Source organism: Cheilinus undulatus, linkage group 2 (genome assembly GCF_018320785.1).
Source record: "Cheilinus undulatus linkage group 2, ASM1832078v1, whole genome shotgun sequence".
Lineage (NCBI taxonomy): Eukaryota > Metazoa > Chordata > Actinopteri > Labriformes > Labridae > Cheilinus > Cheilinus undulatus.
Window position 1 is genome coordinate 42018205 of NC_054866.1, and position 26801 is coordinate 42045005.

The 26801-nt window shown below is 37.1% G+C and overlaps 1 protein-coding gene and 1 long non-coding RNA gene across 3 annotated transcripts in view; one reads left to right on the plus strand and one right to left on the minus strand.

The window, feature by feature from the left end:
- LOC121517515 overlaps nucleotides 1-5149 on the minus strand; it is a 28779-nt gene extending 23630 nt beyond the window's left edge. For both annotated transcript variants that reach the window (XR_005992560.1, XR_005992557.1), the window contains exons 1-2: nucleotides 5069-5149; nucleotides 4708-4801 (exon numbers count right to left, since the gene is read on the minus strand). This is a non-coding gene — a long non-coding RNA (uncharacterized LOC121517515). The remainder of the gene's footprint in view (nucleotides 1-4707; nucleotides 4802-5068) is intronic.
- Nucleotides 1-23280, plus strand: part of grik1b (glutamate receptor, ionotropic, kainate 1b) — a 45775-nt gene extending 22495 nt beyond the window's left edge. Inside the window, exons 3-16 of the mRNA XM_041799297.1 lie at nucleotides 1266-1523; nucleotides 7482-7663; nucleotides 8193-8246; nucleotides 8620-8793; nucleotides 10955-11098; nucleotides 17620-17727; nucleotides 18142-18183; nucleotides 18522-18635; nucleotides 18715-18918; nucleotides 19023-19246; nucleotides 19536-19654; nucleotides 19796-20013; nucleotides 20571-20796; nucleotides 22991-23280. Of these exons, the coding sequence (XP_041655231.1) occupies nucleotides 1266-1523; nucleotides 7482-7663; nucleotides 8193-8246; nucleotides 8620-8793; nucleotides 10955-11098; nucleotides 17620-17727; nucleotides 18142-18183; nucleotides 18522-18635; nucleotides 18715-18918; nucleotides 19023-19246; nucleotides 19536-19654; nucleotides 19796-20013; nucleotides 20571-20796; nucleotides 22991-23280 (2357 nt within the window). The remainder of the gene's footprint in view (nucleotides 1-1265; nucleotides 1524-7481; nucleotides 7664-8192; nucleotides 8247-8619; nucleotides 8794-10954; nucleotides 11099-17619; nucleotides 17728-18141; nucleotides 18184-18521; nucleotides 18636-18714; nucleotides 18919-19022; nucleotides 19247-19535; nucleotides 19655-19795; nucleotides 20014-20570; nucleotides 20797-22990) is intronic.
- Nucleotides 23281-26801: the final 3521 nt, after the last annotated feature.

The following is a 26801-nucleotide window of genomic DNA, read 5'->3' on the forward strand; positions in this document are numbered from 1 at the left end:
TACATGTCATTTTAAAAAAATAAGTTATTTAAAAACTTGATGAAACTGACTCACCAGACATTATCTGTCTCAGTCTCGTTTTCCTAGCTGGATTACAAATTTAACCGTTTGATCTAAGATTTGACCTGAAATTCTTTTTGAAATGTTCCAAAAACTTTTTGCAAAATATTTAGGAATGCATGAGATTATTGGCATGACATTGGTATCATCAGATATTGGCTTAAAGCTAAAAAAAGGGTGTCAACTGATAGGAAAATTTCTGCAGATAATTACCCCCAACATATTTGGAGTAAACATCAGCTAATTTAATGTGTAAATCTTAGTCATATGTAAAAACATGAAGTTTTAAGCAGAACCAGCAGACCTACCTCTGCTGAATATTTCTTCATCTTCACTCTTTAAAACTTTTAAACATTTTTATTCAGGACTGAAGTTTTACCTCTGAACTACAGATAGCTACATGTTTACACTTGAGAGAATGTTAAAGACCTTGGTCAGGATTATCTCAGTCTGCTGTTAAACCTGTTGTTTAGACATTACACTTCATTTAAACTGTAAAGTTTAAGATGAATAAAAAAGGCTCACATGTTTATTAAGTGTATCCCAGAGCTCACAGGCTGTCAGCAGGTTGTTATAGTGCTGTCTGTAGCTCTCAAAAAGTCAAGTGAAGCTTTGTTTAACTACTACGGTTAAACACACATTTCACATATAATGTACATGTAATGCAAGGAACTATATGTGTCCTGTAGTAGAAATGGTAGTGCTCTTTGCTATTAAAGCTAGAATGAAGTTTGATATAACAACAAAGCAGATATCTGCAAAAATGCAGTGTTGTGTAACTCTAAAAAAAAGCGGGGATGTTAGCTTTGTATGTAGTCAAAGTTGGAGCCACGTCTGCAGTTTGATGATATTTTAACAAAAATGAGGATGAAAAAAGTAGAGGATAATAAAACTTTGCTCTGATAAATTGTCAGGAGGAGAGACAAGAACATCTGCAGAAAAGGAAAAAAACTTTCAGAATAAATGTAAGAACCTTTATGGTATTATAAAGTATTCATACTTCTACTCAGAACTGGAGATTATCCAAATGTAAGTACTCGTACTTGGTCTGGAAAAGTGTGGTATTGGTGTGAAAATATTCTAAGTGCTGTTTTTAAAAGAAAAAATGTGCAGTTCTGTATCACCTTTTGTATCATAAAGTGTAAATGCTAAACCAACAGAAATGATTCCTTATTCCCTCTCTGCTCTATTTTTCATCCGCTCAGCCTGTGACCAGTTGGCCCTGGGTGTCGGAGCCGTCTTCGGCCCCTCTCACAGCTCCTCTGTCAGTGCGGTCCAGTCTATTTGTAACGCCCTGGAAGTCCCTCACATCCAGACCCGCTGGAAACACCCGTCAGTGGACAACAAAGACAGCTTCTACATCAACCTCTATCCTGAGTACACGTCCATCAGCAGAGCCGTGCTGGACATCGTTCAGTACTACAAGTGGAAGACGGTCACCGTCGTCTACGAGGACGCAACTGGTGAGTGGAGATGAAGACAGGAGACATATGGTGTTAAATCCAGATGGAGAGTCAGTAATGAGAACAGCAGCATATGTCAGCTGTGATTAAAACACTATCACTATATATCCTGTATTTAAATGACTGTTATATGAGGGCCTTCACTATAATGTAGAAATGGTGGCTTTTTGATGCTGAGTGAATACTGTACACGTTATTATAAACACGTATGTGGCTCACTAAAAATTTAACCTTTAAGACCCTGCATGCATGCATGAGGATGACATTTTGGCGGATGACATTTTGGCCTTCCCACAACAGTGTGATAATTTCTCATATCTGGACTTCTGACATAATTGTCTGGAGTTTCCATTGAAGGTAGAGTTATTTACTTTTAATGTTGGGAGAATTGAAATAAAATTTTCAGGAAGTTTCACGGATATCAATTTTTGGGATATAATTATATATTAAGAGAGTTTCATTGCTCGGGACTTTGATTCTAGCTTAGGGTGGGAAATTGCTAGGTATTTATTTTCATTGAAATTTGGGGAATCCATCTGTGATTTTGTTGGGAATATGGGGAGGGGTCCTTAGAAATTAAAAAAATAATGATAATAATAAAGGAAATTTCCAGGAATCTGTTTGATGATGAAGTTCCCCTAAAACATTTGAGGAGTATTTGAAGAAATTTTGTGGCAGTCTTACGGGATATTTAAAAATATATGTTCAAGATTTTTTTTAACAGAAATTCTGGGTAATTTCTTTGAAATTCAAGAGATTTTTGTGGATTTCAAAAAGTAAAATTTCCTTGAGATTCAGAACTTTTATTAGAAATTTTTTTCATGATTTGCCTGAACAAGTCCATGTTGTCCATTATCAAAATATAATTAAAAATGACTCCCCCATCTCTCCCTTAATGATTGATCATTTCTGACTGACTGAAGACTCCCACTCAGCCAACACTCAGCCAACACTCAGCCAAAACCAATCCAGTGCTGGATTTTCAGCAGAAACAGGACCCTTAAGACATTTGTGGACATCATTTTTGGTCAAAACTAATTCCTGTACAAAGGCAAGGCTGCCCTTTTGGACTTATCCAGTCCTACTGATCTCAAATAAGAGGGCAAAACTAAAAATGCCTTCCAAACAAAAGCTCAAGTCTCAGGAGGTCAAAGTCAAAATGTTAGTTTAGGACGGAGGTGAGGGAGATGTAATGTGGAATCTTTGGATGTAGTTTTGACTTAACTTTGTTTGGCCGTTTAGGAATCAGGTTTGCTCCCTTAAGTTTTGCCTCCAAGTGTATTTTCTCACAACAACTTTAGCTCCTTTATCTTGCAATAGAGCTGGAAAACTTTAATATCATCAGCTTTCTTAACAATGATGAAGGCAGTGTTCAGACACATCCTGCTAGAATATGGGAGCAGAGTCCAGCCTGAAAAGAGGACACCACATTGTCTGTCCTGAACAGAGACCAGTTCTGAAATAAAGACTGGATTCTTCTAAAAAAATCTCACATGGAAAAAATGAAAGCTCTAACACTGAAGGCTGATGGTCTTCTACGACAGCCTTTCTTCACAGGGGTACTCCTGGCATTATCAAGGGTGCCTTCAAAATGCTTAAAATTAGAGCATATTTAATCGCCATTAATCTCAAGATTTCTGCAGTTAATCACGATTAATCACATCCTTTTTTAAAAAACACGTTCTAAAATTCCTCTTTTTTTGCATTTAAAACTGTTTTTGTGTCATTCTGGATTTCTCTACTGTTTCTAACTAAGGGTAGTTGATTTCCTGTTTGGTTAAAGACCTGATTTTATAGGTAGAGCAAAGATTTTAACATGAACGTAAATGCAGAAAAAGGAACTTGTGATGGATTAAAGGGAAAGAGAGCATTAAAAAGGTAAATGTTTGATAGCACAACGTTCAGATGACTTTTGACGTCCACTGAGCTGTCTGTGTTTTTTAAAGTGACATGAGACTTTAAGGAGCAGTGGTGGACTTATTTTACATCACTGTGTCTGCAGGAAGACCCTAACATGGATTAAACTAGGGTTGTTTAAAGCTGAAATAAAGCATGTGATTAACCACAAATAAAAATAATATCAGTGCACTAATTATAGATTATAGTTAATCACCATTAATGCGATTAATCCTTACAGCGCTACTTTAAATCTAACCAAGAATGATCATGAAAATGCAGGTCATCAGCTATTCCTGCACAAATGATCAAAATTGTCTCTTATGCTCTTGAAATCACATTATCTAGGGGTCATGGTCTTTTTTTTCAGTTTGAGTGAGAAACACATAAAAGTGTGATTTTCAGGTCTACACAACTACAATGTGTTTCATCCAAGGCGTTTATTTAAACTGTTAATTAAAACGAATCTCTGAAGCACTAAGAGCGCTTCAGAGATTCATTTTATTTATTCCATAACTGCATAAATCCCTCTGCAGTCATGGGGATGTAAAATGTTTGTTTTCTTGTTAATTTTTGACAGGAGTGACTTCAGATTTTCTGAAAATATTAAGGACGCCTTGACAGAAACAATGTTGTTTCTAGAACTCCTTGAACTTTGTACAGCTCATAGAGGTGCGCTTGTTTTGTGATGTCGAGAAAAAATGTGGTATAAACTTAAACACCCCTGGGAAACCATAAGTTCCAGTACCTAAACAACACAGCAGTAACTTACTATAGCAGAGATTTTACAAGTTCACACTGTCGACTAATTTGTAATTATTAATATCCAGTGGCTGAATTATCCTGTTTCTGACAAATTATCCTCTCGCTTTGCAGCCGCTCTGCTAAAGCACATATTGACTAAACAGTGATGGAAAGCGAAGTTGTTCTGCTACAGCATTAAGACATCAAACTTCAAAATTTGAATTGTACTTCTTTCATTTGCAGCCTGGTCAAAAGAGACAATGTCAAGGTAATTATCCAATTAAATCAAGGTTCAACTTGTGGTGATGCAGTAAGATAACCTTTTCTTATCAGCCACAGCTTCTTTATCCACACATTTAAATCACACCAAACACTGAGCACTTGGGATGCAGCAAAATGAGATCAGAAATTCCTGGAAATATTGGTTCACAGAAATGTGTTCACAGTCTTTTCAGGCTGTGCAACAAGGCCAAAGCTGAATCAGCATTCAGCTTTAAAGTTGTGGCACAAAATAATAAAGAAATAATTAAATTTTGGGTCTTACCTGTACAAGTGTTTCTTCATGCTCTTGCTCTTTGACATTGTGTTTGGAGACTCAGATATTTAAATCCTCCCCCACAGCCTGCACTCAGCAGCACCTGTTACAAAGTTTACAAGGCCACAGTTTAAACTCTTGTTTTCTTAAGTTTAAAATTGGAAAAATGAAACTCCTAACTACTTTCTCTGGCCAATGAGAGAAATCAGATGTGGACCTGCTTGCTACATAGCTAGCTAACGTCACATGCTAACAGCGACACTTACACAGTAACAGTGAATCGGAGTGTAAATATGTCGTTGTATATTTCATGGATTTATGCTTTCCATTATCAAAAACCACTTTCCAAACGAAAAACAGGTGTATTTACCCATATATCGAGGACAGGACGCAATTCCCGTAGTTTTCACGCACATTCATTCTTATTTGAAGGCTTATTTTTTAAGGTCCATGGAGGAAGTGGGTACACGCTGTCATATCCGCAGTCAATGTTGTTTCTTGATGAATTTTACAGCGACCACTAAGGGCAGTGTTTCGTAAATTATGATTAAACTAGATACGAAAGTAAGGAGAGTTATGAACTGATCAATACAAGAAGAGCATACAAGGGTTAAAAGAAAAAATGGAAACACCTGCAATAAGTAAGAGGTATGATTTTGATGTAATGCTGTACTTACTTCAAATATTTTGATTAAATAATTAACCTCTTAGGTTAGTTTTCAGGGTTGTGGCTAAGTTACTGCTCTAGGAATAACGCCCTTGTCGCCGTCTTGTGGTTTTGGTATTGAACTGCAATGTCAAATTCGTCAAGCTCGCGTCAATTACAAGGGAGTAATTTGAGAAAACAACTCCGTACGAGATGGCGGAAACAGTCAGAAACGTAAAAATTACGAACTGTTCGATTTTTTTTTCCTTTCAGAGGAAACGGTTAGAAACCACAGCGTTTTGTCCAGCGTAATATTGTTCTAGAAAACGCCAACACTTCCCATTTTTCACATATAGCGGGTGTAGCAAGACTCTTCCACAACGACGAACTAACAAAAGAATTGATGCTAACAACTGTATTGAAAACTCGACAGTTGGGATTTAGAAATAATAACGTTCACTGCCCTCTAGCGGAAATACCCGGGAACTGCACCATCTACTTAGTAAAGCGCACGTAGTTGGACCATAAGAAAACGTTATATGATTTTTGATATTTACTTCAAAATAATTCAAATCATAGACGCCATAATGTGACTCAAAATTGTCGAACAAAATGAAACTGGGTCGTCCTACAGAAACGTCCACTTCTAGGTTCGCAAAATGTAAAACAAACAAACAAACAAAAAACATTTAGAATGTTAAATCGTTCTTTTTGTTCACAACGTATTCCGTTTTATTGTGTGGAATTTTTGTTATTATTATTATTATTATTATTATTATTATTATTATTTTATTGTAGAAGTTAAAGATATTATGTACTTTTATTTATTTATACAAGGTATAGTAATAATATATCATTATTGTTATTATGATACATAGTCCTGTCATTTTTGAAAAATTAATTTCTATTTATTAATCACAGGGGTGAAAAATGTTAATAATGTAATGCATACTGATTAGTCACTCTCCGATGCCATCACACCACCGGTTAAAGTAAGTTTGTATCTTTGTTTGGAACACATGTACAATTCTTTGTGCTTTTGATTTTTTAAGATCATTTTATATATAAAATCCATATTCCACAGATTAACTCCATCCTACATTAACTAGAGTGTGCAATTTGTCTTTGGTCTCAAATGCTAGTAGATAGTTGGGTTGCCATTCTTAAAAAATCCCAGTAATGCAGTCTTTCTCAAATAATCCATATATGTGATTGATTATAATTAACTTATTATAAAGCCTATAATTATTTTGATAATTTTTTTATCAACTGACAACTTTTATTATTATTATTATTATTATTATTATTATTATTATTATCATTTCAATCTATTTTTTGTGTTTGGCATAATTTATTTTCATAAATGAATTCTTAATAATCTTTTGTAAGATTGTAAACACCATATTTTGTCACTGGTGTTACCTTACACTATAAGCTACATTTAAGAGTTTTCTGAAAAATTATATCTCAATCTCTTTAGCACATGTAGTCAGAGGAATGATGGGAATGCAAGGAACAGAAGATTCTCTTTTCTGTTTCAGATATTTTTGTTTTATGTGTGACTTTGTGATAATGGTTTGTTTAAGCAAACATAAATGTGCATAAAATGATAATATTTGAGAAACAATCATGAATATGTTAAGAGACAGTGTTTTAACCTCTTATTCTTGTGTCTGTAGCAAAATGTAGTGAATATGTAATTATTTTCACTCTAGAAGTGAAGAATTGTGGTCATCAGCACAGGGAATAACAATACTAGAATAACACCATTGACATATATGGAAGAGTATTAGGGTCACTGAAAAAAAATTGAGACAATTTTTTTTTCACTTCTGAGAAAAAAGTCAGAATTCGAGAAAAAAAGTCAGAATTCTGTGTTTAAACAGAATTCTGACTTTTTTCTCACAAGTGAAAAAAAAAAATTGTCTCAATTTCTTTTTCAGAATTCTGAATTCAGAGCTAGAACAGAAAAGTCATCTTAAAAACTGTCAGATAGCCCAGATCTTTAAACAATCACAAATACTCAAATACAATCAATAAATACTGAAGTCAGTTCACAGTCCTCCTTGTCCCACTAAATCTTTACTGTTTGGCTGTGTGATTATAGAGTCTTATGATTGTTTCCTTGTCTTTTAAGGACTTATCCGCTTGCAAGAATTGATCAAAGCTCCATCCAGATACAGCATTAAAATCAAGATCCGCCAGCTGCCAACAGGAAGTAAAGATGCCCGTCCTCTGTTGAAAGAGATGAAGAAGGGGAAGGAGTTTTATGTCATCTTTGACTGCTCTTATCAAACATCAGCTGATGTTCTCAAACAGGTAAATCACTTACAAGAGCTCCAAGTGAAGCCATTTTTCTTCTGGATATAGCTTATTGTTAAAGTCGAACCCCAAAATGATGATTTAATGTTTAAAATGTTATATTTTTTCCCAGTGAAGGATGGTCTCTGTGTTATTTAGATATTTTCTTTTGGATTACATTTCCCTATGTGCAAGACAAGTCAAATTCTGTCCTCAGAAATCCAGTGCTCTTTACCAGGTCCAGGCAGATCTTACTTTTTTATCCATATATATCCACATTTAGACCTAGGAGCCACAAACTTTACTTTAACAAGGGCAGAATGTCATATATACTTCTCTATACAACCTATACAGGTAATACAAAATTAACTAATCAGAAAAACAAAAGTAATGTTTGAATTTCATGAGGTCCTGGATGAAGATTTGGCTAGATGGCTTCAAGGACAGAAAATGTTATTTGTGCTATTTGCAACACAAACAATATTTTCTCATGTGAGTGTTGAGTGCGAAATGAAGCCTATGAACATGTTCATATCCTCCTGTTTAGATCCTGTCCATGGGGATGATGACTGAATATTACCACTTCTTTTTCACCACACTGGTAAGAGACTTGTTTTGAAGCCACATGTCTGGATTTTTACATGTCTAGAATGCGTGACAGCTTCTTAATGTATAGCGTGTTACAGGATTTAGACCCCTGGAGTTTCATTCTGATGAAGGAAATGTAAGCTAGTGAAATGAAACATAATTGAAAACTTTATTGTCTTTATTAGGTGTCCGTTTATTCTATCCTTGATGTCTGTGTTAACCTTGAGACTCTATTAGGCACAGATAATGCAGATTAACTCAAACATCTGTGGTCTGTCTCATAATCAGATTTCTGGATGTTGTCTGTGCCCTTGGCATCATTCCCCAGTACTGTACTGTATTTTCCCCGCTGTCTGAGGTCTGATGATGTGTTTGCTCTCGTACAGGACCTGTTTGCCCTCGACCTGGAGCCGTACCGCTACAGCGGGGTCAACATGACAGGCTTTAGACTGCTCAACATAGACAGCCCTCAGGTGGCCTCGGTGGTGGAGAGGTGGGCCATGGAGCGACTGCAGGCTCCATCCAAACCTGAGACTGGAATGATGGAGGGGATGATGACAGTGAGTTAAAGCTAACCTTGATAGAGGTTACCATGTGTATGTAGATTAAAAACCCTCCCACTGATTCCATATAAAGCTGGACAGTCATTTGGATTGTTAGCTGAGAACAGCTGGTCTTATCTGAACTCCTACAGTTTTTAGTTAGTTTGTCTCAGTGATTGTTCCAGACTTTGTTTCTTCATTGATTTTGTTTGTACATGTGGGCCTGGCAGAATTAGGTATCTTATTTAACAGTCTTAAGAGTTTCTATTTTTTGTTGTTGTTTTTTTAATTACAGTAAAAAAAAAAAAAAGTTTGTCTGGAAAATCTCACAATCAGAAGACATATGGGACATTTAATAAAACTTTAGTCAATGGTCAACAAATTATCAGTGAGTTATCATGAATCATGCCTGAAGTCATGATGAAATTTAGTAGTTTGCATGCATTAACAGTACCTAATGCCTAGCTTCATACATTCATTTATGTATTAACTAATGTTCATGATTGTTTAATTGTGTAACAGTATTAAAGAAAGATTCTTGATCCAAATAATCTGAGGGTCCACACACATGATTAGTCATGTTGAAGTTATCATGATTACAATTCAGCCAATCGGGCAGTTGCTTGTCTTGCCCTTTCAAAGCTTCAACCAACATTTGTCAAAGCCGGAGAAACTTTTTTGTCTTGTTATGGCAGCTGCTATGACAAAGTTGATGTGACAGGAAACAGAAAGCTCCAGCAGCTCTTGTAGTTTAGAGAACAACTTTATTAGACTGACGGGTATTGGCTGGTGGCCTTCAAGCCAAAACTGATGAAGGCCACAATTTGAAACGCATCATCCTAACAGAGTTGTTCTCTAAACTAAAAACGTTGCTGGAGTTTTTTTGTTTCCTTCCAGACTTTGTCATCCTCCATGCGCCTCGGAAGTTGGTAAAGTTGTGCCAGACATACCTACAGTACCTTAAAGTTGTTGTGACAGGCATGATGTGTGACAACGGGGCAACTGGCTGAGTAGGTAGAGTCAGTCGTTTATATTTGGAAGGTCATGGGTTTGATCCCTAGATTATGATTAGTCTCTGCCATCAGCTGTGCGTTCTATCATCAAAAGTCCTCCAGAAATGTGGAACCCCACACCCACCCTCCACATCTGGTGTATTTACCAAATAGTATACCACTGTGCTGGTTTCATGGATGAATTTCACATAATGAGGGTGAAAAGCTGTTAAAAGTTAACCTGACAAGGTGTTCTTGAAACATTTTAAAATTGCTCGAAATGCAAACCAGGCCACTTTGAATAGCTTTTCTTCTTCTTTATGTGAAATTCATCCATGAAACTGGAATTTTAGTCTACTGTTCAGTGAAACACCGAATGGAGTGCAGTTTTGTAATAAACTGAGCCCTCAACTCAGAATAACAAGCAAGCAATTGAGGTGGGTGTAGTAGCTCATTTCTACTTGTTCTGTTTTGTTATTGATTTAATAAAGAGCCAAATTTACATACGACTTGCGTAAGTGCAGCCTGACCAATGTCAAAATGAACATTGTTAATAACCCTGAATGGTTCAGACAGCTATAATAATGCCTTATTAAATGTATGAAGCCAGACATGAGATACTAATATATGTGCACTCCTGATATTCCATCGTTAATTCTGAATTTTTCTTGCATGAATTCATGATCTCAAAACTCATTGATATTTGTGGACCCTTAGCTAAAGCATTACTATATACAGTATTTAACTAGGAAAAATTTGTTTTACATGCTTACATTTTTACAGTTAAACTTCTGTAATGTTAACTCTAAAAATCAAGGCTTTCCTGAGAGATCATTTTCCAAAATAAACTCACAGAGTTTGGCAAGCTGCTCAGAATCTTTACAAAGAATCAATGGGACGTGCTCATCACTCACCTATTTGTGTGAGAACACAGGAGTGCTTGTTTTTAGCCTTGTTGTTATGCTGACAGCAAGAGAGAGTCTTGGAATAAAAGTGCTCCTCTAGTTTAGCTCACTTTGGCTAGTTTAAGGTGCCAGTGTGTTCAGTTGTCATTGTTTTTTTATTGCTGCAGTTTTTGGTTTGTATCAAAAGTAAAGTGATGTGAGTTTATGTCCACAGTCATGATGTGACAAGGTCATGATGTGATTTCCAGCTGATGGATGACAACAGCTTTGTTTCTCTTTCAGACCGAGGCGGCTCTGATGTATGACGCTGTCTACATGGTGGCTGCTGCCTCACAACGCACCTCCCAGATCACCGTCAGCTCCCTGCAGTGCCACAGACACAAACCGTGGCGCTTTGGATCACGCTTCATGAGCATGCTCAAAGACGTGAGTTTGCTTTATAAATGTGTGACATCCATTCACCCATCCATCCGTGCCACAGCGTTTATCTGGTTTCCTCGGGTGCAGGAGCAGAAACAATACAGGAGCTGAGATGTGAAGATTGAGGAGCGTGTGCATTGTGTTTGAAATAATTTCACCCAGGAGATGGGGATTGACGTCATGGACTGCAGGTTTGAGGTGTCTTACATTAGAGAGTTGTCAGAGGGCTCCTGAACGGAGCTGCCCACTGAGAGCTGCAGGTTTCCATCAGTGGGTTCACAGCACACACAATCAGATAACAAAGAACTCATTTTGAAATATATTTGCTCTAAATTTCACTTTACATCCTCATCTCTATAGTGTAAAGACGGCACAGTAAGCATCCTGTAGTGCAGAGCTTAGGTAATTGAAAAAGAAAAAACTATTAAACTCTGCATGAACTATTGATCTGACAGAAGACAGAATAGGAGCACAGTAAGACAGAAGAACACTTAAAAGCAGACACTAATATTTTGAAAAATATGTCTGTCTGATAGAAATGATCCCAGTTTAAAAGGGAAGCATATTCTCAGCCCTGAGAAGATATATTCATCTGAGTCTTGTCAGCTCTCTTGTTATATTGCAGTTGTTAATTAGATGTTTCTCTAACAAATGAGCTTTTCATTTCGAGTGGAGACAAAATGTACAGAGTGATTAAATCTACATTACAGCTGTAAAGCAGCAGCAGATGCTGTCTTTAATTAGACTGTGATCTGCAGTTTTACTTAATAAGATGTTAGATATGAGCTTCATGTCCAATGATTATTTACTGTGGGTTGGTCCACGTTCTATCCCCTGTCCAATAGGCACCATGTCCAGTACCGTATCCAGTGGTATGTCATGACAGTGTGCCAATTTAAAGAGAATTCATTAAATAAACACTTGTTATTTTTGCATATACAACTGCAATTCCCCAAAAGCGTGGACTCTGTTTGAAATGTAAATAAAGACAGAATGCAATGATTTACAAATCTCATATACTCATATTTTATTCACAGTAGAACATTAATAACAGATCAGATGTTGAAACTGAGACATTTCACCATTTCATGAAAAATATTTGCTCATTTTGAATTTGATGGCAGCAAAACATCCCAAAAAGTAGGGACAGGGCAAGAAAAGGCTGGAAAAGTAAGTGAGTGATAAAAAAAAACAGCTAGAGGAGCATTGTGCAACTAATTAGGTTAATCTGCAACACGTCCTTAACATGACTGGCTCTGAAGGAGCATTTTAGAGAGCTTTACTCTCAGAAGTAAAGGTGGGAATTAAAATTGTGAGTAGTTTGAATATCCCAAAATTCTCCTTTCTACAGTTTATGCCAGTATAGACATGAACTAGTTTGACCAGAATTGTTTTTTTTCAACGAGACTGTAAACTTCTTATTTCCTCTTTCAAAATCAGCTTTTTAACATGGTGTGTATGCAACATCTGGTGCTCCTGCAGCCAACCCTTACAGTAAGTGGCCACTCAAAGAAATGCAAGTTTTAGCGTTACCACACTGGATTTATTTTTAACACCTGAGGTTGCAGCTTCACTTCTGCTCATGTTGGCATAGAGGAGGAGCTTTATTGCATTTATGGAGACACACACCTAAGGGAGCGTTCTGAAAAAAAGAAGCTGTTAATAGCTGGTTTATTCTGAGTCAAAAACCTCCTCCGGGTTTGTCATCCATGTTAAAATTTGACTAACGCAAAGCACAGACATGCCATTTAAAACACAGGAGGCTTCGCTGAAAGGTGGAAGGGTTATAATATATCACCTTTACATTTATCACACTGATACTTTCTTCTGGCCCATTAACAAATCAGATGTTCTTTACAGTACTAGCCATCTTTTCATGCAGCTATTCTAAAAGCACAATACGCATTCATGCAGGGATCAGAGACCAAATTATTTGTTACAGTTTGTATCTTGACACAGACTATCTTTGAGGTTTTGTTACAGGCTGCCATTGTGATCATAATGTCTAGCAGAGGAGGGATTTGTTCGCTGCTCTGAAGTAATTTTTGTGTGAGCAGAGAGTGGTGTAGTATTTTGTCAGAGTCTTTACAAGATGAGGAGTACACTGTAAAGAAAGCAGTGAGTGCCTGAGTGATGGAAAATGCGTAAGAGATGAAAAATGCCTAAGTAAGCTTTCTAAATGTAGAGAGGTATACACATTTTAAGTTAATACTGGTAGATGGCCGACTACTTTTATGCACTAGGAGTGTTTTATACCGGTTACCGGTAGTGCCTTTCAGAAAGGCATTGAATCCAGAAATGCTATGGTGCTTTTCACCAGTGTTCTAGTTTGGATTAGCACAGTATGGTATCGTTTGTACAATAAGCCTTGGTGTTGCTTGTGTTTCCACAGCCAGTGTCAATGCAGCCTCATTGTAGTGATGGGTATTCTGGCTCATTTTGAGATCCAGATCATTTAGCTCAGCTCAGCAATAAGAGACAGTCTTTTGGCTCCTAAACAGCTCTACATTTGATAACACCTATCACTACTGCTCATGACTTGTCATCTTGATATGACTTGTCATTTTAATCTAACCACTACACTATAAGGTTTACTACATTACAGTTTCCTTTAAAAGCATTTATTGGATAGGTATGCTTGGTACCCAAACAGAGGAGCCCTATAAAAGTTGGATGGTATGGATTGGCTACTTTAGGCCCTTTCCCAAATTAAGAAAATAAACACACTTAACTGTATACCATACCGAACTGGACCATGTGGTGGAAATGCAGCTTTAGCTTGCAGCTCCACCTGCACACTGCTCTCACCAGGAAAAGAGGGCAAAAAGACATTTTGCTCAAGCAATCAGTAATGTAGCACACAAGTAATGCTCCAAGTTGAGAGTTTCAATTGGAATTGGCAGCTCATGAAGAGCGTCTTCATTTCTGCACTCACCTGCTCTCCTTAATACAACAAGCACTCATAGAAGGCATGTTTGTTCGTTTGGTTTCACAGATGCCTGGAGAAAAGTAAATTACTTTTTCTCATCACAACTATGATGGCTTTTCCAGTTTGTTCATGGATGTTCTGTGCCAGTGTGGTGTCTTCAATCCCACTCTTAGCCTTTTATCATTGGCGCTCTCCAATCTGAGAACATCATGTCATCAATACACTATGGACATTAATGACACCAGCACATGCTTGTGACAGAAACACTTCTGAATGATCAGATTTGAAGAGCACACTTAATGACAGGAATAAATCTGACCTTAGGGGTCAAGCAGATCTCGCAGATGTTTGCAATAAGTCCATGTGAAGCTTTATAATCAAAGAGCAACTTCACTAAACTTTACTCATAACCTTCTATAGATTGTGTAGATTAGAAACTGCTGCCAGAAACTGCAAACAGAGATAACCTTCTAATCTCAACTCTGACGTAATATACATTTCTCTTAAAGGCAGCGTGAGATTAAGTTTAAGTTCAACTTAAATCTTGTGAAGCTGTGCACTGAAATGATGAAGATATGCTTCTTCTTCACAGATCTCTATGGAAATTATTTTTTCCCTTCCTATAACATATACAAAAATAATTTTAGTGGTATTCTGACCAAATATTTGGAATCAAGATGATAAAAAACAAAAGCTCCTTGTTCTTTAGTATGTCTTCAATGAATGGTCAGTATTTTTTTTTTGTTCAGATAATTCAATATCTATTATCTCATTGAAACATTTTCATGCACCTATTGTCTAATCTTGAGTTTTTTTTCGTTCATGATTTTTACCTTTACCTTGTTGTAAAGCGATACTACCAGGGTAGGAAATCAGCCAAATACATGTATTTTTTTAAGCAGGGTGTGGTGCATTTGCTCAACCTACCAGCCACTAGGGCAGGTAAATAAAAGTACCATAACAGAATTATGGTAAATGACATCAATCTACCACTTTTATTAACAGAACCAAGCAGATCTAATCACTAATTGACCAAAGAACCCAGTCTCCTCCTCCCTGAGACAGAGCTGCTGTCAAACCTTTACAGTTGTCTGTGTGCTGGAATGTTTTGATTTGTGCTGCAAAACCACACCTGCAAAAGGTGTCTTTAAACTGATCATTTTGCTTGTGTCAGCTCCAAGATGGTTAAATAAGGCCTGAATTCCAGCGTGAGATTGCAGGAATTGTGCACAAAATATTTAATTCTCTTATGTCTGACACTTATATTGCAGGAAAATGCAGCATGTATTTACAGAGTCCCCATTTGTCACTCAGCAAATGTTAGCATGGACTGGCACAGAAAAAAATGGTTGAAAAAGTTTAAAGTGAATGACAGCTTGGATCATTGGCGCACCATCTCCCATGTAATTTACTCATCTAGATTGAAAAACAAGATCTTGAATACTATACTAAATAAGTGATTTAAAAAAAGTGAGTGGCTGGTAGATTATTGAATCATCAGCCAAAGTGGCACGTAGGCAAAAAGTTAATTTCCATCCCATGATATACCTCAGCACATCTTAAGCTTTTTTGCTAAGTACAACTAAAAAACAAAATGAGAAGAAAGCACGTATGTCTGGGAGTGCTGCACAATTTGGTAATAATGTGCAAATGCGTTTACACTGGACAATATTGTGATTTATAATTGTGATTATGATATAATACCTAAATGATAAAATTAGTCTACTGGCTTGGTTTTCAAGGAGAATGAAGAGAGCAATGAAAGTTATGATATGTGTATTTCTTAACTTAGGAAATACACAAATTAAGATGCATGAAAAATACAAAACCTGATGTTTGCGCTGTTTTCAAAATAGCTTGATATTTTACAAACAAAGTTTGGTAACACTTGTATGCCCCCTCTCTATAATGAATTCTAACAAACAAGTATACTTATAGTGTGTTATAACACACCTATAATGCTGTTTAACTATAGTTGTAAGCATTCATGGCTATTTATAATGCCTTATAATGCCATTGTCCATAATGGCTCATAACTACATGCTCTATAACACATTACAAGTCATTATAAAGACTGGCATCATAATTAGTTATGATTACTTTTATAAGGCCTTATGAATAGTCATGAGTGCTTATAATGGGTTATTACGCACATATAATTCTGTATAACCATAGTTATAGGTTTACTTGTAATATGCTATAATTCATTATAGAGAGGGGCATAGAAAGTGTTACCAAAATTTTTTTCTCATTTTGAAGAGACAGATACTTCTACAAAGTGCAATTGTGGCACTATTGTAACTTGAAGGCTTTTCTTCAGGCATTTTTGTAAGGCTTTCAAGTACTACTTTAAACAAAAATGACTGAAGCCTTTTATGCGATTGCAATTAGGTTAGACCAACAGTGCAGCACTAGTGTCAGGGGAAACAACTATAGTATCACAGACTGTAGACCACAAGAGCCTCAGAAAAACATCAACTTTTACTCAACAGTTACTCGAATTTTCATAGTATTATCAAGTAAAATAGATCATTTCTTAAATAAAATTACCACAGTGTAATGCTGAGTCTCTTAGTCCTTTTCTGGCAATGGATTTGCAGGGAATTTGAAATAATAAACTTCTCTGATATTTACATCCTTACTGACTTCATGCACTGCATTTTATTTCATAACATGCACATAAATCAGTTATTACAGAGAAGGACAGCTCATTCAAAGACTTCCTTCTCACCTCAAAGGTATTTGCTCATTTTGACAGTTTTAGTGTGGCTTGTGGTAAATTCAGAGCACTTGGTTTGTGCCACTTTAAGTACCCCAAAAAACAAACAAGTAAATAGTGGCTTTATTTCCCAAATGCTAGAAACACAATAACAATTTATTACAGTTGTGCACTCTCACAATAATCCACAGGCCTAGTTGTGATCAAATTCAATCAACTTTACTTTCCTCCATGGTGCAACAAAACACTGTTTGAACAGTGTTATGAAATGGCCGCTGACAGCTTTGGAGTGAGTCATTCCCTTTCACAAGAAAGATTAATATGAAATACTACTGTCCTTTTAGTTATATTTTTGTGTGCACTTCAATAACTGGGCAAATTTCAAAGTTTGGATGTTGATTTGTGGATATGTTACAAGCACATAAGACAGTGGCTACTACACTTCCCCTCTTAGCTCACAATTGAGATGCAGCTCATCTGTGCAAGCCCTCTGTAATAGAGATGTAACCTGAGCATTATTCAGCTGAGCTCACTTCATTATCAACCGCATTCAAATATCCATGATCTCTGCTGCCCACCCGCTGCTCACTAGTCACACAGAGGCCATGCCTGCCTGCTCCATTTACATCACCGTCCACCGTGCCGCGCACCCAAACACACTTCATATTTCCACTCAGGATCCAGCCAATGCAGAAATGTCCATTAGGATGCATCAGCCCTTGTCAGTGTTTCTTTGCGTAACACAGCACTCATCAATTATTCATTCTTTAAGAAACTGCTCCCGTTTCTCAAGACTTCTGCTCCACTTTGCATCATGTATATGACAATAAAAACCGAGAGGGCTCATTGGTTTTGTTTTCTGCTCTTTCTTTGCTGCAGGCACAATGGAACGGCTTGACGGGACAAATAGTTATAAACAAGACAGACGGCCTGCGGAAAGAATTTGATTTAGATGTCATCAGCCTCAAGGAGGATGGCTTGGAGAAGGTGATCCTTCTGACCTGTGTTTATACTGTTAGTACAGGATGTTGTAAACAAAACGTGCATTTCCTGCATATTTTATAATGTCGCTGTTGGATGACTTACCCGTGCTGCAACATTATTCAGTATCTCAAATTGGGTGTCCTAATTATGCCTCTAATTGTTTTGACATTAGGTTCTTGTAAATAGTTTCAACTTTGATTTTTAGTTAAGAAGTTTGTAGCAGTTCCTTTAATCACACTGACAAGGCTGCTCTCAGTTTTGTCGGATCATTAACGGGCTTGTTAGCCGTTAATGACAGATCTCTGCACTACAAAGACCTTCAGCTTCAGTTCAAACATTTCTTTCTTTTTTTTTTTTTGTTTGTTTTTAGTTCAGGGATCTGTGATTAAATGCCTTTTTTTTTATTATTTCTGCAAGACCATCGCAGGCAACAACCGCCTGAATAAAGTGTGGAAAAAGGTCTGTACTTTGGCTGCCATGGCAGAGTAAAGGATTAATAAAACTCATCATTTACTCTACCTGCTACCCTCTGTGATTCTCCCTGTTATATACAAAGTTAACCTAGATATCTAACGGAAAGATATGTTTAATGTCTCTGTACAGGGCATAGCATTTCAAGCTTTACTACTATGTTTTGTGTTCTTTTCCTTATTTCCCTCTCACACACTCTCATCTGTATTTCATGCTTCCTACCGTTTCTCCCTTTTTCCTTTCATTACCCTGTGAAGGTTTCTGAATAAACTACAGATCTTTTCCTTCATTATTCTTTGGTTATTTTGATGTTTTATTCTTTACAGATTGGTGTGTGGAACTCCCAAACAGGCCTTAATTTAACAGAAACCAACAAGGACTCATCCACTAATGTGACTGACTCCATGGCCAACAGAACCCTCATTGTCACAACTATTCTGGTATTAAGAAAGTAACATTATCAAGCTTTGATAAGGAATGTCTTTATAAAACTAACATCTATAATGTGCCTTGTTGCAGGAAAATCCTTATGTGATGTATAAAAAATCAGACAAACCTCTGTATGGAAATGATCGCTTTGAAGGCTACTGCCTGGACCTGCTCAAAGAGCTGTCCAACATTTTGGGCTTCTCCTACGAGGTGAAGCTGGTGTCTGATGGCAAATATGGAGCTCAGAATGACAAAGGAGAGTGGAACGGTATGGTGCGAGAGCTCATTGATCATGTAAGTATCAAGCAAGCAATAATACTGCTGAGAGAACATCCAAGTTATCCACAGTATCATCTGTTTTTGAATGGGTGTCTGCTTGATGTTTTTGTTTGTACCAGGTGGCTGACCTTGCTGTGGCCCCACTTACTATCACCTATGTAAGGGAAAAGGTGATAGATTTCTCCAAGCCCTTCATGACTCTGGGGATTAGCATCCTCTACCACAAACCCAACGGCACTAACCCAGGAGTGTTTTCCTTTCTCAACCCTCTGTCTCCTGATATCTGGATGTATGTGTTGCTGGCATGCCTGGGTGTCAGCTGTGTGCTGTTTGTTATTGCCAGGTAAACTGCCTCTTGTAACATTGTTGAAAGATAAAAAAAAATTATATTGACCAAGTTTGATTTATAAAATCAATAAAAGGGTAAAACGTTCAAGGGGGTAAGTACTTTTTATAGGCATTGCATGAGTGCAATAAGCATTAGATTCTTTGCACATTGACTGTATTATGCACAATACGATAATTGAAACAATAACAATTACAGAAAAATTGTATTATAGTTTCAATATTAAGGTATTATGTCTGTTTAGAACCTTCAATCTGTTGATAACTTAATAATTCTTCACCATCAGGTTCACTCCCTATGAATGGTACAACCCTCACCCCTGCAACCCAGACTCAGATGTTGTTGAAAACAACTTCACACTGATAAACAGTGTATGGTTTGGAGTTGGAGCTCTTATGCAGCAAGGTAAACTTGAAGCATTTGAAATGTTATTATGTATTTGCTTTACTCATACTCTGCAAATGCCCAAGGAAAAAAAAAAAGGTCTTTATCAATGCAATTTTTTGTTGAAGGATTGTTGATGTTCCCTGTGGTGTTATCTTTAAGGATCCGAACTGATGCCTAAGGCCCTGTCTACAAGGATTGTTGGTGGCATATGGTGGTTCTTTACACTGATCATAATCTCGTCATACACTGCCAACTTGGCTGCCTTCCTGACAGTGGAGAGGATGGACTCACCCATCGACTCTGCAGATGACTTGGCCAAGCAAACCAAAATAGAGTACGGTGCTGTAAGAGATGGCTCCACAATGACCTTTTTTAAGGTAAAGTTATTTCCACCATGCAGTTAATGAAAAACGTAGCTATCCTGTGTTTTTTATCAGGGAGGATGCAAAAGAATCCTACTTTTTATTGTTATGAGCCTTACTGTTTTTACCTTTAAGCAGCCAGTCTTCACAGTTACTTGATGTGTGATGGGATGGAAGAAAATTAAGTCATAAAAGGAATCGGGTGTAACTTTTATCTCCTAGAAACATACCTATACTGTACACGCAGCTGAACAAAACCTGCAGGTATTTTTCAAAACATTTTAAAGAGTTTATTGTTTTGTTTTGCCTGCAGCACAGAAACCAGCCTCTCTGAACGTGCAGAGAATTTGATGAACTTCTCCTGACATGCATCAGGATGATTGTTTCAGTCAGTAGTGTCCCAATACTGTTTCACAGAAATATTAGAAACAAGAATCAAGCATGTCTCGACCGCATTTGCCCATGTATCAACATTATCTGCTCTGTGTAATCCTCTGTGTTGTTGTTTTTGCTTGTTGAACATCAAGATGCATTGTTTTTAACTGCCATAAATCCTGATTGTCTTTTCACAGAAATCTAAGATTTCAACCTATGAAAAAATGTGGGCATTCATGAGTAGCAGGAAAAACACGGCTTTGGTGAAAAACAATCGTGAGGGCATTCAGAGGGTTCTAACAACAGACTACGCTCTACTAATGGAGTCGACCAGCATTGAGTACATCAGCCAACGTAACTGCAACCTCACACAGATTGGAGGCCTGATAGATTCAAAGGGTTATGGAGTAGGTACCCCAATTGGTAAGTGAGAAGAGAGACACACATTAATAACCATAGCAAATACAGTGGCTATCAAGAGCATTCACCCCTTGGATGTTCTGCCCTTTCATTGATTTTGTAACTCAGTTATGGTCAATTTAAATTGGCTTTTTTGACAAGAAAAACTTTAATGTCAAATTGCAAACAGATTACCACAAAGTAATGACAATCAATTAACCCTTAGAGCTCACAGCTATTTTTTCCCTATCATGTCTCATCTGGACTTTTTGTCTTAAAAAGCTTATAAAACATCAACCCTGTGGTGCACAGTCAAGCTCCATACATCCTTTTTTTCAGGACAAACTGGGCTTTAAGAATATATCTAATACAGTAATGTCACTCGAATTTTTAAAAAGTTATAGGACTCTAAAGACAAAAGAAAAAAACACATCGGAATTTGAAACTCACAGATTCTTATTGATAACACACAGTTTACAATAGTAACTTAGCCTTTCACTGACAAAACAGTAAAAAATACACATTCTGCGACAAACTGTCTTCAAAATATCTGCATATATACAAAGAAAAAGTCCATGCGCTTTTTGCAGTTAGATTCATTTGTGCCACTCCTCTAAGCAGTAGAGATGCAACTGGTTGACTACAACTCCCACAATGCATTGTATGTCAACAAACATTGCGCTGCTCACTGAAGAAAGCCAAAGTACATGATCAAAAATGGATTATAGATGAATAAAAAGACGCTTATTATCGGATGTAATGCTGTGAATTTAATCTCCAAAGACCCTGAAAAGTCACTGAAGTTCCAGGCTTTCTACAACGGCATCCTTTAGGGCTACAGAGACATCAATGGTAGCAAACAAACTGCAAAATGGTCAGCTTTCAGGGGAAAAAAAGAGTAAGCTTCTATGACTTATGGTTCAAAAGTTATCAACGTTTTTACAACCTGTGTCACGTATTGTTGTATACGACAACGCTGTCCTCAGAGACTCCGGAAAGTCAGCCAAGTCCCGGGCTCACTAGAAAATGTTCTGTAAGAGGTATGAATGTATGGAAGACATGATTAGAAAGGCACAACAGAGAGCTTTCAGATGAAAAACAAGTTAGTGCCCATGACTTATAGTTCAAACGTTACCAAGTGATTTAGAAAGGGATGTGCCCTTAGTGCTCACGTGGCATGGAGCTCCCAGGGTTAAATTATGTAATGTAAAATAAGTGACTGCATAATTATTCACCCCCTTAATATATGCACCTTTGGCAGCAATCACAGCACTGAGTCTGTGTGGATAGGTCTAGATCAGGCTTGTACATCTGGACACTGAAACTTTACTCCATTCTTCTTTGAAAAACTGCTCAAGCTCTGTCAGGTTGCACAAGGATCAAGCGTGACCAGCTCTTTTCAAGTCCAGCCACAAATTCTCTATTGGATTGAGGTCTGGGCTTGATTCGGCCACTCTAGAAGCTACACCTTGTTGTCTTTAAAACATTTCTGTGTAGCTGTCTCTGCATGCTTCGGGTCATAGTCTTGCTGGAAATTAAATCTTCTCCCAAACCATGTGTTGATGGTGTAATGGTAGCCAGGAATACTCATTAACTAGTGACTGGACCTTCTAGACACAGGTGTCTTTGTACTTCATACTAGACCTCTGTGGAATTAGGTCAGTCATTTTTAAAGGGGGTGAATATTTGGGCTAATTTTTTTTCACCTGAGACACATTCTCTGCAGTCAGGTGATCTCACTACAATAGTTGGTTGGATCTCTGTTGAATTAGGACAATTACTTTTAGGGGGGTGAGTATTTATGCAGTCACTTATTTAATAAAATGTATTTTTCTTTTAAAATGTATTTTTGGGCATTTTATGCCTTTATTGATAGAGGAGGACAGGAAAGGGCCACAGGCCAGATTCAAACCCAGGCTGCCAGCGTACATGGGGTATGCTGTATACCACTAGGATATCTGCACCCCCCAAATGTATTTGTTTAAGAGACATTACTTTGGAGAAACCTGTTTTCACTTTATCATTGAAGAATCTTTTTTTTGTTTGAATACAGCCAAACCATACAACCATGACTGATTTATAAAAATCAGTAAAAGGGTAAAACATTCAAGGAGGTGAATACTTGTAATAGGCACTGTAAATGTTTTGTATTTGTCTTCCAAACAACAAAGTTGTATCATTTGTGATATCAGTAACGGTGATCTTTACTTTGCTTTAGGCTCCCCTTACAGAGACAAAGTCACCATCGCCATCCTGCAGCTCCAGGAGGAAGGGAAGCTACACATGATGAAGGAGAAATGGTGGAGAGGTAACGGCTGCCCGGAGGAGGACAGCAAAGAGGCCAGTGCTTTGGGTGTGGAGAACATTGGAGGAATCTTTATCGTGCTGGCAGCTGGACTGGTGCTCTCAGTTTTTGTTGCAATTGGGGAATTTATTTACAAATCCAGAAAGAACTTGGACATTGAGGAGGTTAGTGTTGGTCAGTGTGAATGGCACAACAAATATTAACACACTGGGGACTCAAAAGAAGACTGTTATGAACTTACCACACACACTTCTGCTTTGTCACTGTTGTCTTCAGAGGACTATTTCAATCACTGGGCCAACAAAAGTTTCTGAATGTGTTGAACTGCATTGTTACAATCAAAAAAGAGATACTTTTAACACAGAGTTTGACTTTTCAGTAGTTTTGATGTAGAGGAAATGATCATTAAGGTCTTATATGGACAATTACATTTGAACCCCTTTTTACGATGACAGATGGTTGTTCTCTTCTGACATCAGGACACTTGACCATCTTGGCCTTTATGTTTTTTTCTGTTTGTTTTGTATAAATCATTGTAACATCGTTTTGTGTGAAGAAACATGTCAGTGTCATGCCATTATATTATATATGGGTATGTTATGGTAAGTGGTATCTTTTGAGACTTGTTTTCAACAACTGCAGTATTTGAGAGACTTGTGTTATAAAATGTTAGCTGTTTTCATATTTATACTCACAGAAACTTTGAGAGAACAAAACAGCTTCTTACCACTTTTGTAATCACTTATGTACTTCAAAAATCTTGGTTTATTACAGTTTATTCCAATTTGTTTATGAGTGAGTTCTTACTCAAGATTTTATCGAAGTTGCTTGACACTCAGGCCATCAGTTGCTGTCTTTAATATTTTTTCTTTTGCTTTTTGTATGACATGAGGTTCTTAATCATGCATGCATTAGTTTTTTGTCATGTTGGAATCTTATCAGGGTCAATGAAGTTATGTGAGGACATTACATCCTTTAACCTTTAATTTCCCCTCGCTTTGTTTTAATTGCTCCTTTTCTTTTATGCACAGCCTTTCCTGTACTGAATGAAGACGTTAACACTTCGCTTTCTGTTTCATCACAGAATCTTTTGAATTACATCTGTAAGATCTAACTTTTTTAAACCACTTCATGTTTGTCTCATTTTGCAAACTTTGATTTGTTACACTATTGAGTTCTCTTTAATCATGTTTTTAGGGGGTGTTTTATCAGAGAACAATGGTTATATTTAAGTAACCTTGGGTTTATTTGCTTTTGATGACCTACAACCCAGAAAACATAACTGCACTTTTGTATTCTTTAATACCACACTTTTATTCACCAAGGTCTTATTTTTAACAAACACAGATGTTGTATTTACTAAGTTCTTCATACTAGCGTGTTAAAATGCATTTGCAAGTCACTATGGATGCTTTCATTCACTGCTGAATATTGGTTCGACAGCATGTAAACTGTTAACAGAGACATATTATACTCCGTTTCCACCTTTTAACACAGTCCCCTGTGGTCAAGATTGAATACCTGCTCTGGTCTTTGTTCAAAATATATGGATCAAGCACCAAAGGAGGGTTTTGACCATCTATAAACCAGCGCCAAACAGCCTGGTTTTGGTTTGCGTCTCTTCAAATGCAAATATCATTCTTCTCACCCCAACTACAGGGTAGGTTCTCTGCCCGAGACTAGCCCAACATGGCCCATAGCCTGGAACCCACCGCAGGCTGGGCAAGAATTTGATGGTAAAACAACTTTTTGTTGTTTAAGCTTGCCTGCCCACAAATTTGGCTGAGCCCCTGACAAAGCCAAAGAGCGGGCCTTCCCCAGTTGTGATTTATTCATAGTATCAATGTATGTGTGTTGGATTAGTAGCATTAGTGCTAGCTTCCTGGCTAACAGTTGCCTAATTTTGGAGCTGAACAGTGTGTCAAATTATTATTGGGTTCTGATGCTGAAATTATTTATTTGTGCCACTTTTAAACTCTTTAAACCATGTTTCTGCCCCTTTTTGCCACTTTATATCAGTTTTTGCTGCTTTTAAAAAAAATGTTAATATTTTCTGCCAATTTCTGCCACTTTCAACCCATTTTTTTGCCAATTTTACCCACATTTCACTTTGTTATGTCCACGTTTGCCACTTTCTGCCTCTCTTTTTGACTGTGTTAACCTATTTCTGCACATTCTAAAATGCCATTTCATCACCTTTTCTGCCCATTTTTGCAATTTTCAACCTATTTTAGTTCTGTTTTCATGAAAGACATTTATATTTTTATGAAAGCTATATACTACAGCATAAATACACAAAAATGTTTGTTTCTTGATAAAAGTGGATATTATTGTGTCAGCTAGAATTAAACTGATGATAAATTGTGCTAAAATCTTTTTATCTATCCATTTTAAATAAAAGGCCCATGCTTATGGTTGAGCCACCCTGACATTTTAGAACTTGTGCATTTAGGGACAAAAGCTTTTTTAGTGATCTTACGAGCTTTAAAATTATACATTTTAATAAAATTTGTGTATTTCAAAAATTCCAACCACAAAATCATGCCAAAGTGTTATGATTTTAAGTTCTCACGTTTAAAAAGCCATTTCTAACCGTGTCAATAATCTGTTCATTTAATTGGATGGTTGCATCACCTGACATTTTTAGGGTTTTAGATGCCAAAATATGAAATTAATTATTTATTCACATATTGTGAAAATGTTTCCAAACAAAGTAGATTTAATAGAACAAATTTATATATGCCATTAACTTTCTTTTTTTCAAAGTAAATAATAGATTCAGGCGCAAAAATATGCATGTCATGTCATTGACCTGTTGTTCAATTAAGAAGTCTTTTAAAAACCACCCTCCAAACTGTTTATTTACAAAACACTGTATCACTGTTTTCTTCAAAAATTTGTATTTTTGACATGAGGGAGAAAATCTGTTAAAAAGTGGTGCTGGTAAATGAAAAATAAGCAGAAACTTTAATAAATCATCAGTTTTAATGCAACTTGGTTTGCCAGTGAAGTGAGTGAAGAGTAGTGCAGACTGTTGCCTAGTCTCTTAAAGGTCACATATCAGGCAAAATACACTTTTTCAGGCTTTTCTAACAAAAATATGTCCCCCTGGCCTGTCCACAATCCCCCCCCCCCCCCCCAAAAAAAACAAAAAAATTGTACAAATCCATTCCCTTCCCCCTCTCTTTCTCGTCCTTTCAGAAAATGTGTTGTTCTCAGATTTTTACCTCATGATGTCATGTGGGGAGTTAACACCACCTCCAATACTGGAGTGCTTCACGGGCATATTTTGGGGACCTCTGAGACCAATAGAAACTTGTCTTCAAGGGGTAAAATATGTGACCTTTACAGACTGATGATCTCCAAGAAGTTCAATAATGTCTGTGCATCTGCTCCTCATCCTCACTGCTCTGAATGTCATAAACAATAAATAGACCACGGCTGTAATACACGCTTCGATGTTAAGATCTCATCTGAAATAATTTCAGTCATTAAAACAAATCAGAATTGTAGTTTGAGACTTTGGTTATAACAGCCTACTTATTAAAGAAATGACAGATTTGTACCAGGCTTGGTTCCATAAAAACAGTTCATGGGACTGGCTGGGCTTTGCTCAAAGGGAACCTGCACAGGCCTGGGCAGGGTCAAGCTGAACCTCCATGGCCATGGTTGGAGGTACCAGTTTAGGGATTGGTATCATCATAATGACACCCACTGTGATGTC